Consider the following 18,088-nt stretch of genomic DNA (forward strand, 5'->3'; position numbering starts at 1 on the left):
CATTTTTCCAGGCATTTCGTTATCGACCATTTAAAAAGGTTGCTCGACCAAAAGGTTTGTTGCATGGCACTTTGTATGTTTGGCACTTTGGAATAATTATACCAATATTTTGCTTTAATTTCTCCAACTAATGTGGTAGTTGTTAATTGGAATTCACCAGCCACCTATTCACACATTATTAACTTTGAGTTCACACAAGCTACATCTCCCATTGGCTATTTACAAAAAGAAAGTCAGCATGCTCTTTTCTTCCATTTTTTTCCCATTTATGGAACCTTTACAATGTGTTCAGGATAATTCACGATTACTTCTGTAGATATAGCAAAAAGAAGTATGATGCAACTTTAAGTGGATGTATAAATTCCTGTCATATCACACTGGAAATGGCTGCAGGAAGAGAAGATAAGCAGTTATAGAATTATGATACTAATGCAATGTGTGTGTGTGTGTGTGTGTGTGTGAGAGAGAGAGAGAGGGAGAGAGAGAGAGAGAGAGAGATTTGTAGTTGTATCTCTTCCTCTGTAAGCTTTGCCTTAAATTTACGACTACTACATCGATTATACACTCATTTTGTGAGTGTGTGTGTGTAAGTGTGTGTGTGTGTGTGTGTGTGTGTGTACCAGCGGGCGTGCGCGCACGTGTGTGTGTGGGGTTGTTTCCCCATGGTTTACTCTTATCTCTCCTTACTACTAGTTTGAGGTGGTGGTTGTTTTTCCCACACTTTAAAACTGTTTTCAGGTTTTCACATGAAAAGGTGGAAGTTCCCCAGCAACTTGTGAAGAGTTTGAATCCAAGAAGAGAAGCTACCTTAAATCAAAGGTACCACAGAGCGGGAGACAAGCTCTCGATTCAAAATGATTAAATTCAAGAGGCTATTATGAACATGTTTTCATGTCTCGAGACAACAAGCAGGACAAGGAAACAGATATGCAGGATTGCTCTTGGATTTTGTTACACAGTGTACAATGACAATGTCATTGTATACAAAGAAACTGAATGATGTTTGTCATGTTGTCTAAATGTATTTTCACATTTTCCAGTTCTCTGGCAGTTTGTGTATGTGCAGTATGTGTTTTGTTCAATAAAGACAACCTGAAACATGCAGACTTGAATTGCTTTCTTTCCCAACTCTCAAAAATTTTAAATGCATCTCACATATTTACTATAATTCATTTATTCTCAGACTTGACTGAGAAACCTGCAAATCAAAGGTCAAAAAACATCACCTCTCCAAAGATCTATTTAGCCCTTTATTCTGTCTGTCTATTTTTACTCCCACATGAAACTTCAATTTCCTCCTTTCCTCCCCCAGTTTCACTTTCTAGATTAGAACTAGCGATTTTCAAATATTTCACTTTTGTTTCGACTCAAACTTGAAAAACACTGATTTACCCTCTTCTCTTCTCTTCTCTTCTCTTCTCTTCTCTTCTCTTCTCTTCTCTTCTCTTCTCTTCTCTTCTCTTCTCTTCTCTTCTCTTCTCTCCTCCAGTAGACCCGTTTGTGTGTCACACCCTGGCCATAGCAGACATAGTGATCCTGGTGGATGGCTCCTGGAGTATTGGTCGGATCAACTTCCGGCTGGTCCGCATGTTCCTGGAGAACCTGGTCAATGCCTTCGATGTTGGCATCGACAAAACACGGATAGGTGGGTCCCAGCTTGCTTCTTTCCCGGGTCAGACGGGTAGATCAGGACACCGATATTATCCTCTGATGTTTGCTTAAATGTTTCTATTGCTTTAATACAGGTATCAGCTCATATCTGTCAAGAAATATATATTTTTTTTTTAATTAATCAGCTATCATTGCATCTTGATGTCAGTATTTTCCCTGAAAAGCCTATGCTGAGTGAGTCATACAAGCAAATGACAGGTTGTAACAAAAGGTGTATTCAATGTGTGTGTGTGTAGGTCTGGCTCAGTACAGTGGTGATCCCAGGATAGAGTGGCATCTGAATGCCTTCACCACTAAAGATGCTGTCATTGATGCTGTCAAGAACCTGCCATACAAAGGAGGAAACACTCTCACAGGTACTGGAATGATACTGGGCTTGGCTACTGGTTTGTTTTACTGGTCCTGTACACTGGATACACTGTTCAAAATGGTGTAGAAGAAAAATCCATGTTTTTTTTATATGGTTACTGGTTGGTTTTACTGCTATTCTAGACTGGATACTGGTTTAATCTGTTCAAAATGGTATAGAAGACGCAAATCCATGTTCATCTTGTCCAGCTTCATCTCTTTCTCTTTGTGCTGTATTATCACTCTATATCTCTCATCCTCATCCTTTTCCTCCTTCATCCTTCTTGCTCTCTCTCTCTCTCTCTCTCTCTCTCTCTCTCTCTCTCTCTCTCCCTCTCTCTCTCTCCAGGCCTTGCGTTGACCTATATCCTGGAGAACAGTTTCAAGCCAGAGTCTGGATCGCGGGATGGCGTACCCAAGATCGGGATCCTCATCACGGATGGGAAGTCCCAGGATGATGTCATACCACCCGCCGAGAGCCTGCGAGACGCCGGGGTCGAGCTGTTCGCTATTGGTGAGGATACAAAGACACACACACGCAAACTTGTACAAACACACACACACACAGCCAGTGATGCCACGTCAGATTCCCTGTGGTTTAGAAAGGGTCACATCTGGCTTGTCTAAATCTAAGTTATCATTAAGGCATTTCTGCTCATTGTGCATTACACTACTGCTGTGCTGTGCTATGAGTGCATTTATCTCTAGTATGAGTGTTCAAGATGGGAATCAGACTCCTAACCTTCACCATGGGTTCACCATGACCCAAAGCTTAGTCTCTGCCTCAGACATTCAGGCTCATTGAAATGTATTCCTACTCTTCCCATGTGAGGAGCTTATTTATTTTCCTACCCATGGTTTAAGAAACAGAGAACACTTGGTCTCCTTGCATCTAATACAGCCAATGATATTTTTGCCTTTCCCCTCACAGGTGTGAAGAATGCTGATGAGAACGAGCTGCACTCCATCGCCTCAGAGCCGGACGGCACGCACGTCTACAACGTGGCCGACTTCAGCATCATGAGCTCCATCGTAGAGGGACTGACCAAGATAGTGTGTGAACAAGTGGAGCAGCAAGACAAGGACATCAAGCAGAGTAAGACCTGATGGATGGAGATAGATAGACAGATAGATAGATTGATAGATAGATAGATAGATAGATAGATAGATAGATAGATAGATAGCCAGACAGACAGACTGGATTGTCCCTGTGCTGGTGATGCATATGTAATCTCACATAATAATGACCAGCCATGAAAACTAGAGGTATCACTTACACTCTGTAACATCAACTCTCCCAATTATTTGAGGCAAGGTAAAATATATTGAGAAGTAAGTTATAAGTCAAAACAAACCACTTTGCAGTGTGACCAGTTTCGCTCTTCTTAATGTGCCCTTGCATGATTGGATGATAAAAGTCACATTGAAATGACAAGCCTAACTGCAGCAGCAGTAATAGGTTTTATCCAGGAGTGTGAAGCAGAGCTTGAAGGGCCAGAGACAGCGTTATTATAGTGGTACTGGTAAAAATTTAATGCAAGGTTTCTCAAAAGGGGAACGTGATGTTAAACAATATATTGGTTCACAGCTTCACAGTCAAGGTAGAAACTGTATCCTGCTACAGAATGCCATTAGAACAACCATACAGTGTCCATTTTAGGACCACCTCCTCTCCTTCTCCATCGTGCATCTTCATCTCCATCCTGCTCCTCCGCCTCAGTCTTCCCTCTTCCTCATGCTTCCTGCTCCTTGGAGATGGAGATGCAGGATGGAGAAAGAGGAGGAGGATGTCCCGAAATAGACACCGTACCACCGGTCTGATGTGTTTTGGTTACACTTCATTACCTCTCCTTAACTCTGCTCCTCAAGAAGTGTGCCCTCCGGTGACCTTTTCATAACTTCAATAACAGTCTGTTCTCTCCACTTTACCATTTCCTCTGCTCTTGCTGCTCCAGGACACATACCAGAGGAGACGGGTGCTCCCTCTGACCTGGTGACATCAGAGGTCACGGCCAAGAGCTTTCGGGTTACATGGAGCCACGCCCCCGGAAACGTAGAGAAATACAGAGTGGTTTATTATCCTGCTCAGGGAGCCGTACCACAGGAGGTAAATAGTTTATTATATTGTTGTTACTGCTGAGAACACCACTACACTAACTGTTTATCACCAAGTTCAGGGAGGAAAGTAGGGGGCAGTAGTAGAGAACTACTACAGACCTACAGTATGTTGAAATACAGAGTTGTGTATTTCACTGCAGGCAAACATGAGGACATGAGTTATAGGAGATATCCATTACCTATAGTAATATGTATATGTATCAATATAATTTAGTAATCTTGTAGCAGTAGATTGTAGTAGTTAAAAACCTTTAAACAGTTTAAAGAAATTGCCCAGTAAAACTGTTTCTAGCCTCAACAGAGTCTTTCAGAGACTGTCACAAATCACAAAAACACAACATAGATTTTTAAATTTGGTTTACTATTAATCTGAGAGTTTGTGGTTTGGATGGGAAACTGTGAGCTGGGAATGAGTGCAGCCCACTGCTGTGTTTTTGTCGCTTGGCCCCGCCTCTCTGTGTGGAACTACACCAATGGGAGTTAGCCAGGATGTTCAGGCATGCAGGTATTTGATGGATTGAGCTCAGCTTTGCCTTGAGATGTTGGTTGTATCATTCATCCACACACACCCCCTCCCTCCCTCGCTCCCTCCATCCATGCCTCCCCAGCAGAGAAGGTCATGAATGCTATGAAGGCTCACCAGAAAAGATACTCTAGCTGATCCAGGCACCTGTTAGATTTTTCCAGAACACCGCAGAAACCTTTAAATCTTTCGGTAACTGGGTTGACAGGCTCCAGATGTTCTGGAGTCACATGTGAGGAGCCACTGGCTCAGTCCAGACCTAATCATTATCACAACTGTCATCCATTCAGTTCAGAATAAATAATACTCTTAGCCTGGTGAATTTTCCCTTCTCTTGTGCTTTAGCCCATTCAATAAATCGATTGTCCTTCCCCACCTCTCCCATTTTCTTTCTGTCTCCTTTTCTCTACCTGCTTCCCTCCCTCTCGCCTTCCTTCCATCTCTCATTTCTGTCTCCCCCCATTTACCCCCCCCTTTCCTTTTCCCTGCCTGTCGTCCTCCCTCTCCCCCTCCCTCCCTCCCTCCCTCTCCCTCCCTATTTCTGTCCATCCATGCCCCACTTCCTCTCACTGCTTCTCTCTCTCTTTCGTCCCCTTCCCTCCATCTTTTCCACTGCCCCCCCCCACCCCCCCTAGGCTGTGGTGGATGGCAGTGAGAGTTCAGTGGTGTTACAGCATCTCAGCTCTCTAACAGAGTACCAGGTGGCTGTGTTTGCTGTGTACACTAGCGAGGCAAGTGAAGCGCTGCGAGGATCAGAAACAACGCGTAAGTTTATTGTGGCACACACACGCATGCATGCACACACACACTTGCATGCAGGAATACATGCACACACAAATGCACTAACAGTGTCAGACGGCGTCTCTATCAAGGCCCTGTGTGTATCTCAGATCACACGTATGCTAACTGATTGTGTCGATCTTTTAGCTCAGAGTGTGGAACGTTTGACTTCCCTATTAAAAATGTACGCACTCATACATTTTTACATCTTTAATATCCCGGCAAAAGTTCTTGGAAGGAAGTCTCTAAGAGAAACTATAACACTGGATATTCACAACAATTTTATGAATATACTGTATATGGGGTATCAAAAAAACAAAAAAACAAACAAACCCCTGTGTATCTACACTAAGTTACACAGACTTAGGTTTTAACAGTTATTTGAAGAATCATTCATTGATTGAAATGTGCTGTGTACCTCTTTGCTGTGTGTGTGTGTGTGTGTGTGTGTGTGTGTGTGTGTGTGCGTGGGTGTGTGGTCCTGTGTGTGTGTGTGTGTGTGTGTGTATACAGTGGCTCTCCCCACAGTGACAGGCCTCCAGCTGTTTGATGTGACCCACAGCACCATGAAAGCAAGCTGGGACAGTGTGGAGGGAGTATCTGGCTACATGCTGCTCTACGCACCGCTCACAGAGGATGGAGCCTCTGAGGAGAAGGAGGTGAAGAAAGAAAGAAAGAAAGAAAGAAAGAAAGAAAGAAAGGAACAAAGAACAAAGAGAGAGAACAAATAACAAATAGATACACATGCATATTCTCAACTTTGTACACATTTTTCAACAACAATTTTCCAACTCACAGAGTTTGCAATTTTGTGGTAAATGCTGACGTTGTGTGTGTGTGTGTGTGTGTGTGTGTGTGTGTGTGTGAGTGTGTGTGTGTGTGTGTGTGTGTGTGTGTGTGTGTGTGTGTGTGTCTTTCCCCCCAGGTGAAGGTATCAGATTCAGTGACAGAGCTGGAGCTGGAACGGTTAATCCCTGATACAGAATACACCGTCACTGTCTATGCTATGTATGGAGAGGAGGCCAGTGATCCTGTTACAAACCAGGAAACTACATGTGAGTGATGCACGCATGCACACACACACACACACACACACACACACACACACACATCATGCTAATACCCTCTTCTCTCTCTCTCTCTCTCTCTCTCTCTCTCTCTCTCTCTCTCTCTCTCTCTTGCTCTCTCCTCAGCGCCATTGAGCCCTCCCAGGAACCTCCAGTTCTCTGACATCACCCATAACTCTGCCCACATCAGATGGGACCCCGCCCCCAAAGGGGCTACAGGTTACCGCATCATGTGGGTCAAGACAGACGGACTGGTCACTGAGGAGGTGTGTGTGTGTGTGGGAGCATCTGTGTGTGTGCATAAGAAGAGGTGAGAGGGGGGAAAAGTGAAAAAAGGAGAGATGGAAGAGGAGAGAATATTAATGGTGGTGATTGTCCATTTAAGTATGAAAAGGTCAGACCCAAGTGAGTATTAAATATTAATATAGATCATGGTGGACAATGTGCAGATATTGCAATTACACAGAAATGTTCACTCGATGCTAGAAGCGCAGCACTAGTTACTGCTGAAGTTTATTCCTTTGGGAAAGTTTGTTCACATAATGTCTTTTTTTAGCTTCTAATGGCCCAGCCAGTTTCTTTTTCATTATAAACAAGGAAAAGAAGGAATCATGACAAAAGACAGTGGACATACTGTATATGCCGTGGGTTGTGTGTGTGTTTATGTATCTGTGTGTCCTGCAGGTGGAGGTGGGTCCAGTGAGCTCCTATGATCTCAGTGAGCTGACCTCTCTGATGGAGTACTCAGTGGCCATCTTTGCCCTGTACGATGAGGGCCAATCGGAACCGCTCACTGATGGATTCACTACCAGTAAGGCTCTATCACTGTGTTACTGGATGGATGGATGGATGGATGGACAGATGGATGCATAGATAGGCAGACAGACAGACAGACAGACAGACAGATATAGATAGATAGATAGATAGATAGATAGATAGATAGATGCTATTACCCTATATTTGTATTTTGGGGGTGGGGGGTCTAGAGAAATGACAATCTATAAAACTTCAAACAGGGTTCAAATTGGGTCTCATGGTGCATTATTGTTTAAAATGAATGAGAATGCAGCACACTGTTTAAATTTCCGTGGTCCAAATTTCCGAGTTTCACTGAATGCAGCGTAAATCATATACTTGGCCACTTCTGTAGCGTGACGAACAAATGCGCGAATTCCTGTGTGACAGATAACTGCTCTGCACAAGAGCAGGAGTAACTCCCCATTTAATCGATGTACAACTTTAGTAAGTACTTTTAGCATAAAAAATCCACTTTGTGCTGGTATTTTCAATGATTTACATTTTTGTAACAGTTGTTAGCTAACGTTAGCTAACATTAAACACTATGTTAGCTAACGTTTGCGAGGTTTGGCTAGCTAAGTGTGGCTGAATTTGAAAGGCTAACGTTAAACAAGCTATGTCGCTGTATGATATGGAAAACACTGTTGCTGGTGGAATATTGACCAGAAAAACTAATACTAATTATTGTTGTGTGTGTGTGTGTAGCCTCAGATAATCTCCATAAGTCATCAAACTGAGTGTTTCATAAAACAGGCAACCGTCACTCCTCCCACCTTATACGCCCTTTCTGGGTGGGACACCCAACACGTGGGACTCAATTCAAACCCTGGATTCAAATAAAGTGCAATGTAGATGTCCAATTTTGCCAACAGCGGCAACCAATGGTAATTATCCAGTACATTTGTTCATTTGTTCTTTATAGTCCACTTTTTATCCGCACCAGTTTTATTCCACTCACCAATCCCAATCTCTATTGAGAGCAATATTGTCTCAATTTCCTCAAAAAGTTGTATGGCTACCATTAGAAGGCCCAGCCATTCCTTTCTCAGCTCTAAACAATGTTGAGTTTTATTACCCCCACCGGTTCCTTTACTATTCTGGCTGTCTGCCCATCTCATTTACACTTCGGCATAATAGCCCAGTCACATTAAAAGGTCATTCCACTGTCCCTGACCATTCCATCACGCTAACAGTTATTGATTTGTTGGAATATCCCTTTAAGCAACAAGCAGTTCAGCCGAGTCAGCTGAAAGAAATGTATTTCTGCCAAGCAACTATTAAACTGTTCACTCCTAGAAGGGCTATGTTGATTTTTATTCATCTCCTGGCAAACTTAAGTCAATGGACCAGGTGTAAGGATGGATGCTTTTTGAACCGATACAAGTGCTTTCTAGGTTCTCGGGTGGAGGGGTGGTGTGGGGCGATATGTATGATTAAAGTGAGTGAAACTATATTGACTTTAAAAACTCCACGTTAACGCCAAAGTGCTGTGGTAGCACAGTCTTGTTTTAGCTAAGAATTGCTGTACAGAATATTTAATTCATGCATTGATTTACGCACTACAGTTAGAATATCGCAAGCTATTTCCTGGTATGTGAATGTATCGTGCACCAATGTAAAGCCGGCTTGTGCTTGTATGACTCTTATGGTACTGCCTGGTGGTGGAACACACACTGTATTTTCCTTACGCAGGGCTCTTATGGCTCTGCATAGCCTGAAGAACGCATTCTGGGATTGCAGATTGCAAAAAATGTGACGCACAAACAAACCAATGAATCAACAAACCGAGGAACACACAGAGCCCAGCTGTTATAGACGTGCTCCTGACCACCTAATAATTTAGTCCTCACAGCTAATTCCACAATGCAACACAATGCAATGCCAACCAAGCTCTTCTTGGTCAGTTGTCTTTTTCTGCATCAGTAATGCAGGGTATATGCTGCCCAGTGGGAGCGGTCAGGAGGATAAATTAAGCCAGTGAAGAAGACTGACATGCTTCTATGTCTACCTCTCTTTTCCCTTCTGTTGCTCTCTCTCTCTTTCTCTCTCTCTCTCTCTCTCGCTGTCTCTCCCCTCTCTCTCTCTCTCTCAGCTCCAGTTCCCGGCCCTCTGAACCTGCGCTCCAGTGACGTCACCACAGCCAGCTTCCAGGTCAGCTGGGATCACTCAGCCAATGACATCGTCCTCTACAAGCTGTCCTGGGCACCATTCACAGGAGGCGATACAAAGGAGGTCAGTAGTAAAGGATCAATAGAGAAGGTATTTTGGGCCGTGAGGACGGTTGGTCTCCAGCAAGACATGAGTCATGGGACAGTGTGCTACCATAGGGTTATACTAGCATAACAAAGATTGTAGATTATGTTGAAAATACTGTGGGAGAGAGTCCACAGTCTCGAGGCACAGTTGCGAGCTTGTCGCAAATTTTTTCCTTGAAATTACTACACGACACTTCCTCAAACTGACATATATTGCACTGAAGAAATTTGTAATTTAGGATCAAGAAGATAACCAACCTTTATGGATACTGAATTTCTCATTCAGCCAAGTGTCCAATTATTATCTCTACCTCCAGAGAAAGAAGTGGTTGTACTTCATATGCCCAGAGAAAGATGAGGCTGTACTTGCATATACGCTTAACTACACTACTGAGTGGAATGGTAGCTGGTAAAACTCCTGGCATGGCTGAGTATAAATAAAGGCTGAATAAATCTAGGAATTAATGGCTTGGGGGTTTTATTACCATGATCTGGGGTTTAGAGGCAGCTGGGAGGCAGCGATAGAGCCCTCAGGTCTGTGAGTTTGTGTTTGTATGTGTGTGTCTGTGTGTGTGTGTGTTTTGTGGAGAGTCATCAGAGCTGAAAATAACACTCTGGGGAGTTGGAGAGGTGGGTTGGTAATACCGCCAGGTAGAGTGGAGATGCACGCAGTCTCTCTCTCTCTCTCTCTCTCTCTCCCTCTCTCTCTCCCCCTCTCTCTCTCTCTCTCACTCTCACACACACACACACATACACATGCACACACACGTGCACACATGCATACACACACACACACATGCACACACATGTCTTTACACCCTCCACTGACTGCCCTGTCTAGTTCTACCTGACAGGAGATTAAACATAACACAAGCACACATGTGCACACATACACACAACCACACACAGACACACATACACACCCAAAGAGTGAAAGAGTAACTAGATTAATCCTTCAAATTTGTTTATGATAATCTAAAGATCCATGAGAATAGTGAATGATAACAATATTGATCCTTTTTGCGCTTGTGTGCTTCATGCTGTTGCGTTTGGATCCATATGTATTAGTACTGTCCAGACACCTTTCTGAAAGTAGTTGTTGAAATGATTGATTGACATCCCTCTTTAATCAGGGAAATCCATTTGTAGGCATTGTTGTTTTGTGCATAAAGGAAATAATACTACACAAAATACTGAAATACACCTCATTAAATTACAGGAAATGTAAAAATAAATGGGAGAGAATGAACAGTTGAGTGTGTCCATGCCTCTCAAAGTGTCACCTACCTGGGGAGCCACACTTGTCTGGCCCCTCTGGTGAAGTGAGCATGTGTATCTGTGCCTCAGAGGTGCTCTGCAAAAAAACAAATTCCTGCACGTAATTTGGTTATTGAGTCATCTATGGTAAATTCCAGTTTCAAAGTTGCTCTCCGTGGACGCAAGTTGTACTTTTGATGACCTCTTTGTATTTACCTCCATGTCTGAATCATTTCTCTGTGGTGTTTTATAGTGGCAGTAGTGGCTGCAGATAATTGTGGCTGGGGGAGCTAAGGGGGAGCTTAATTATTTACAGCAGGTGCTAACTTTTTTCTAAATAATATAAAAAATAATAATAGCAATACAGTAGACTAGGGTGTGAATTAGGGTATACTGCTACACAAGCCAAATCCCCAACCCAACATTATATGCATGCGTGTGCTTCAATGAGCTGAAGACTGTGTATTTAGACCTATGCCTATTAGACTGTATATGATATAACACCGAGTCCAGTTAGACACAAGGCTATGCAGCTATGCACACAATTTTAGATGGCAAATCAAGTGTTTATATAGTCAGCAGTTACACAAAAGATTTTAAAATGTGCTATATCAGTCAAATTAATCACTGTATTAGTCATGTAAACAAACAGTGCCACATACACAGGCATATCCATTCATCATACAGTATGTGCTATAGTAAAACCAATAGGACCATTGATATAGACAGCGCTACATAACAACCAGTTTTGCTACACAACAACCAGCCTATACAGACGGCACACCACTGACAGACTGTACAGTGGACTGTGCTGGACAGCTTAAGTAGTTGCAAGGGAGGAGAAAACTAAATGGTCAATGGTCTAAAAGCAAGCAACTGAGGAAACTCACTGTGTAGATGGTACTTCTCACATGATCACACTGTTATGATTGGCCCACTCATTGCTGATAATAACTAGTCACTTAAAATCGACAACCAAAATAATGCGTACTCTACTCACTAGTCACAGAAGAACGATCCACCTGTTTTGGTGGTTTTTGCGGTCAATCACACTGTCAATGTCCAATTGCTTGCAGGGCTAGCGTACAGGTTTCCCCCACACCTTCATTTTCATTTGGAGAATTTTCCTCAATCTCCGAGTCCCTCTCTAGGCTTCGGGTCCCTCTTCCCCCATCACCTTCCTCTTCCTCCGTAGCGATAACGTTATAGGCCTCACCACCTTGCCATTATCCATTTTTTCACGTTCGCCATCCTCTACCCTTCCTCGTTTTAAAGAAATGACAAACCGGTCTGTCTTGACACACCACAGTCCACAGCTAATTGAGCGCCTATAGCTAAATTATCCTAATCTCTTTTTTTTTTTTTTTATATATATTTTCATATAGAAATTAGCCTTGTTATATTCATTCTGTATCCTAAGTTTTATTTATTTTTTTCTCCAAAGAAAATTGCAGGGGGTGCTTAGGGGGAGCTTGGCTCATTCCAGGGGTAGCTCAAGCGCCCCCTAGCGCCCCCTTGCCACCGCGCCTGTATAGTGGCTGTGTGGACTCCTGCAGCAGCAGTTCTTCAAGAGAATAGGCTATCATTAGTGTACTGGGGAAACTACAGTTCTCTAAGTTACTCATTTATATTGTAATAGTCAGCTTTGTAACATTTACAATAGCCTACAATAGCCTTAATGATGAAATGAAAGGAAATTCTCCCTAATTTATAATGTAGGTACCAGAGTGCAACAACAAACATAACTATAGAATAGAAATAATAAGTCCTAAAATATGCACCAACATTCTAAAATAGGTACCAACATTCAATATTTCCTAATGCTTTCTCGACTGAAATTATGTTATGCCTCTCTGAGCACTAAGGAGATACATTATTTTATATTCTTTTAGTAGCTCTCTCTATTAAAACTCAATGATAACCTTGATTTTGAAAGAGTCTGGTGATGTAGCTATAAATAATATTGTCAGCCGGTCGGTTAATGCCTAAACCTTTATCACAAATTGAAGGTAACTCAGGAAACACTTGGGGCCATTATTTCCTGCTTGCAAATACAGTAACAACATAATAGGGTCAATAACAATATCATATTACCGTAAATAGTATCACCTTAGGTCTTTGTGAGACACAACAGAACAGAATTTAAGTAAAAAATGGGAAACGATGGCACATCAGTCAGAAACACTCACAAGGTACTGCTATTATTATTTTTTGTTTGTTTATTATTAGTACTTAGTTTAGTTCATTATATTTTTATATTTTGTACTTGCATTGTGTTGTTACACCCATGTAATTATGTATTACAGAGATTTTCAGTACTAGCACATTGTCTTCTTACAGTACTTAACCATGATTAATACACTGGATTAAAGCCATTGTAAAGTGTTGCTGACAGCTATTACAATCCCCCATATAATGATTCTTTAACTTGGACCAGGATGAACTGTTGAAAATGGGCTATAAAACATCACAGGTGTTTTTGGAAATGTCAACCAACTTCTCTCTGAAGTTGACTTTTTGGAGAGATGTTGTGAAAGGTCATATGAGAACATAACTAATACTTGTGTCTCTCTCTTTTCCAGGTGGTTGTGAGTGGAGCTGATAATAAATACCTCCTGACCGGTCTCAGTCCCTCTACTGAATACGAAGTTATGTTGACGGCCGTATTCAAAGATGAGTCGGAAAGTGACACCATCTCTGTTATAGAGACCACATGTAAGAGGCATTAGACTGTTAGGCATCCTGTACATCATCAGTCATTACAAAACTTGACAAGAGTCTAGGAGTTACAACATTTCCTGCATAGAGAAAGAGACAAATTTCATTTTAAAAGTAACCCATGGTTGTAATGGTGGTTAAAAAATCACTATTGAAATTCCAGTCTGTAAACTGGAATAACGTGTGCATTTAATTTCATATTCTGAAGATATTCTGAAGGCAATAGACTATGACTAACTGTTAAATTGCATTTTTGCATTTCGCCAACCCTTTTTACTTCAAGTATAGTAGTACAGTGCCACTGTCTGCACTGGATGACACAATAGTCTATTCACATACGCTCATTAGGATCATAGAATTAGCATTTCTGAGTTGTAGCCTAAGCGTAGCTTTGTGCGAGCAGATTTGTATTGATTTGTTTATCCCGGCTAGTCTCAGAGGGAGAAAATCTATTTTCTATCTATTTGTTATGTATTTCTTTCTAATTACCTTAATTATTTATATAGAGAGTTGTTGAGGAGAGTTTCCATCTAATTATCTGATTTACTTTTCTTGTATATTTCCCCAGTGGCCAAGACAACAACAGTTGCTACGACTACTCCAGGTAACAAGTCGTCTAATTGCTTTTATGTATGGGCTCTCTGAAAAATCACGAATCCAGAATGTCAATAACACAAGTGTTGAAAGCATCACGCCTTCAATAATAAAGTATGCGTTAACAATATAATTGAGCTATACAGTAAATGAATGGGAAACTACCTGCCTTGACATTGTAATGGTATGATATGAAAAGTCTTCACCTGGGCGTGTCATGTTTGAGTAAAATTGTGACGTGAAATGTATTCTTCTGTTTAGTAATGCATTTTAAAATCTCGACAGTATAGTTTTAAATAATTTCGACTGGGTGTGGCCCTGTAGTCGAGTGGTCTGAGGTCAAGTGGTACTTGCTTTGAACACTATCCATGTAATGTGACTGGCCAGGTTTGAATCATGGCTCATGCGCCAGAGCATCTGTCTCCAAACTGCTGTGCCATTGAATTGTGAGAGCCCCCACTAGTTGCCAGTGCTTTCTGACGTTGCCAGAGAAGCAAGTAAGCAGAGTTTTGGCTAATGTTGCTCATTTAGTTCCAGGAAATAAAAACAGAATTACTGAAGTCTTAAAATAGCTCCACACTGTCCAGTGTCACTAAGACTGATGAAAGGCTTTAGTTCTAACTAATTAATCACGTATCTGATGTATCTAACTTCAATGCATATGAAAAACTGAAAAACTGATAACTTTCTCAAGTAGGATGGGCTGCTGCACTCTCCCTATAGAAAAAATGATAACTAAGAAGTGTGTAGATCTTGCGTGTTTTTAGAATTATGTTCACCAATCTGGCTTTACCCAGAAGCCTTAACCCTAACTTAATTATCGCTGAGGCGACCCGGAGGCCATCTGGATTGCGTTTTGTCTGAGGAGCCGGCTGCAGCTAATCGAGTCGGAGCAGTTTCTCCACTCACGGCTCTAAAAACTTAAAAAGCAACATGTCTCCTTTGTTTAAGGCTCCGCTCCCTACTCTAGAAACTTTAAAACAGCACGTCTGCTTTGTTTAAAACTCTCAAGTGCTGCTGTGGAAATCAGGACTTTTTTTGGTGGCCTACTAAAAGACACCAGGTCGCCTTTGTTTTTTTATTCAAGGATTGTACAAGTATAATGCCACATTATGTATGGTCCTTCGCACTGATTCGCCTCCACCCACGACTGCACAAACTTTAAAAACATGTCTGCTTTGTTTAAAGCTATTATCACTACTGCAAAAACTTTAAAAACACACTGTCTACTTTGTTTCAAACTCCCAAGTGCTCCTGTGAAAAATGGGCATGATTAATTTGTCTACACCTGACCCATGATGCTCAGCTTTTAGAGTTTATTGAACCTTTATTTTACCAACCAGCACGTCACAGTTGACAATGGATGGGAGAATTGTGATTGTTTTTAGTATACTTAGACATTTTTTGGGGGGATGTGAATATATCTTTTTCTAATGTGCACATTTGGGAGAGATTTGTTCAGTTATTCATAACTACTGAACTGTTCAAAAACATGTGGATCAAGTGTATATTTTCCATTCATTTTTGATATATTAATCCCACAGTAACTCTTGTTGTCTGTGTTGTGTTATCACAGTGGCACGTCAGGCGGTGAGAAACCTTCAGCTGAGTGACGAGACCACCCAGAGCTTAGAGGCATCATGGGAGCTGGAAGACCCCCAGGTGGAGAGCTACAGGGTTTCCTACGGCGGCCTCAGGGGCGACCGCAAAGAGGAGTCGGTGAGTTGGAGAAAGTCTGTGCAGTCTGCTGCTTTTAAAATATAATCGTTTACGGGTTTCTGATAATCTGTTGTTAGCCAGTTTGCTGGGTTAAATAAGGGCTAAGAGAGCTAAGGAGCATCTGTCTAAGGAGCATCTGTTGTAGACAGTGGATCAGAAATGTTTCCGGATTTCAATTACGCTTTGATGTTTTTGATGCATTGCCCTCCCTTAAGAGTTATTTTTAGATCGATTTTACTTTCCAAAGTGTCCCTCCTTTTAGTTCTGTGGCGCTTTGGTCAGATGTGTAAGCTCTCAAACGCACACACATGCACATAAACACACAGTTGGTCAGCTGAGGATTCTGGAGATGTGGAGTAAACAATACTAGAGTTGCGGTCTGAGGAAGAGCCTCGTTATTTCACACCTCCAGCCTGCTGAATAGCACTGCAGTGGTCAGTGTCAGGGTCATCTGCTCCAATCAGAAAACTGATTACACTTTTAGTCCCGGTCCTCTCGGCCTCTCCTCCCTGATCCCTCTATCTGCAGTAAGAGCCCTTGAGCTCAGTGCCACAGACTGACCCTGATGCTTGACACACACACACACACACACACACACACACACACACACTCTCTCTCGCTCTGTCTCTCTCTTCCTCTCTGTCCCTCTCCATCTCTCTGTGTTTCTCTCTTTTCCCTCGCGCTCTCTCGCTCCTTCTCTCTCTACCTCCCCTTACCTTCTACGCTTTCTCTCTCTCTCCCTCTCGCTCTCTCTCTCCGTCTTTTGCTCCCTCTCTCCTTCCCCCCCCCCTCTCTCTCCCTGCCCCTGTTTTAATTTCCCACTGTGGTGTCAGTAGAAGATGGAGAGGCCAGGCCAAGCCAGAAGACATTCCATTATCTTTTCAGCAGCCATTTACCTCACTGGGAGGAGAGATGGAGGGTAGGAGAGAAAGAGCAAAAGAAACAGAGAGAGGTGGAAAAGGAAACAATGGCTAAACAAAATGAGAGAAAGGCTTAAATCTGCCCTCCGGCTGACAGATTGGGGTTGTTTCAGGTTCTCCCCTCTTCTTGGGAGAAAGTTTGGACCTATTTTCATGTGGATGTGTTTAAAAGAGAGTGCATGCAATTATGTGTGTTTTATGGTGTTTGTGTGTTCGGTTGTGGTTTAGTGTGTGAGTGCTGTTGTGTATGTGTGTGTTTTTTATGCATTTAAGTGCATTTGAGTGTCTGTGTGTGTGTGTGTGTGTGTGTGTGTGTGTGTGTGTGTGTGTGTGTGTGTGTGTGTGTGTGTGTGTGTGCGCGCACGCGCGCGCATGCATATGTGTGTTGGCCGATGTCACTGGCAGGTGTTTCAGCACCTCAGCCAGAGTGGACAGCTCCACAAACCAGTGTGTTGGCTCAGACACTTTACCTGGTATGGGCTTCACCACACACACAAACACTTACACACACTCTCTCTCTCCCTCTCTCTTTCTCTCTTACATATGTAAACACATGCAGACACATGAAATCTCTCAATTGCTCTCTCTCTCTCTCTCTCTCTCTCTCTCTCTCTCTCTCTCTCACACACACACACACACACACACACACAAACAGGTTGGTGTTTGGGGATCAGTGCTGTCAGAACAGAAAGGAAGTTAAGCTTTCTGCTGCTGTTTATGTTAAAGTCTTATTTTGGAAAGCAGATACTTTGTTAAGAACAGAACAGGATGAAGTTAGAAGGCTTTCTACAAATATATAACATAACAGGCATAACAAATATTGTTTTACTTTGGAAATCAGACAGTTCATTAAGAAATTAACATTAGAAAGATTAAATGGATATTTCCATGCTCCGTGTTAAATAACATAATTGGTTTTGGATAGCAGACAGTTTCTACCTATCTGAAGTAAAAAAAAACTAAAAAAAAACACAGTCTCAGTTACTTTGTCTAGCAAGTCAAACAAGGTTAAGTTATTATAATTAGTAATTTGAATACAAACACCTGTAGTTGGTATCATCTGTTTTTAATCATACAGATAAAAAGACAAGACTAGAGGCAGGATCAGGATTATAATGTTTCTTTTTCTTGGTGTCAATCTGTCAAATCTTGGTGTCTTGCAGTCAAAGTCTACATTCATGTTACATTGTACTTTGTCTGCAAGTGTTTGATAAAAAAAAATGCATTATTCACACAAATAAATAGGTTTAGAACTTAAACAAAGATGCAGAGTCAAGAACAAACCTCAACACTTATTAATGAAAACTCTCCAGCTGTAAT

General features: G+C 42.0%; 1 protein-coding gene across 1 annotated transcript in view; it reads left to right on the plus strand.

Annotated features, from left to right (window-relative positions):
- The window catches only part of col14a1a (collagen, type XIV, alpha 1a), a 147,689-nt gene that overhangs the window by 52,917 nt on the left and 76,684 nt on the right, over window positions 1–18,088 (plus strand). Inside the window, exons 5-18 of the mRNA XM_071525433.1 lie at window positions 1,490–1,645; window positions 1,908–2,027; window positions 2,369–2,533; window positions 2,951–3,115; window positions 3,975–4,126; window positions 5,296–5,425; window positions 5,954–6,099; window positions 6,366–6,495; window positions 6,634–6,773; window positions 7,192–7,318; window positions 9,398–9,537; window positions 13,400–13,532; window positions 14,104–14,139; window positions 15,706–15,848. Of these exons, the coding sequence (XP_071381534.1) occupies window positions 1,490–1,645; window positions 1,908–2,027; window positions 2,369–2,533; window positions 2,951–3,115; window positions 3,975–4,126; window positions 5,296–5,425; window positions 5,954–6,099; window positions 6,366–6,495; window positions 6,634–6,773; window positions 7,192–7,318; window positions 9,398–9,537; window positions 13,400–13,532; window positions 14,104–14,139; window positions 15,706–15,848 (1,883 nt within the window). The remainder of the gene's footprint in view (window positions 1–1,489; window positions 1,646–1,907; window positions 2,028–2,368; window positions 2,534–2,950; window positions 3,116–3,974; window positions 4,127–5,295; window positions 5,426–5,953; window positions 6,100–6,365; window positions 6,496–6,633; window positions 6,774–7,191; window positions 7,319–9,397; window positions 9,538–13,399; window positions 13,533–14,103; window positions 14,140–15,705; window positions 15,849–18,088) is intronic.

Source organism: Centroberyx affinis, unplaced genomic scaffold (genome assembly GCF_046629955.1).
Source record: "Centroberyx affinis isolate AG114_WGS23_722 - 3 ecotype Tasmania unplaced genomic scaffold, CSIRO-AGI_Caff_v1 ptg001293l_1, whole genome shotgun sequence".
Classification (NCBI taxonomy): Eukaryota; Metazoa; Chordata; class Actinopteri; order Beryciformes; family Berycidae; genus Centroberyx; species Centroberyx affinis.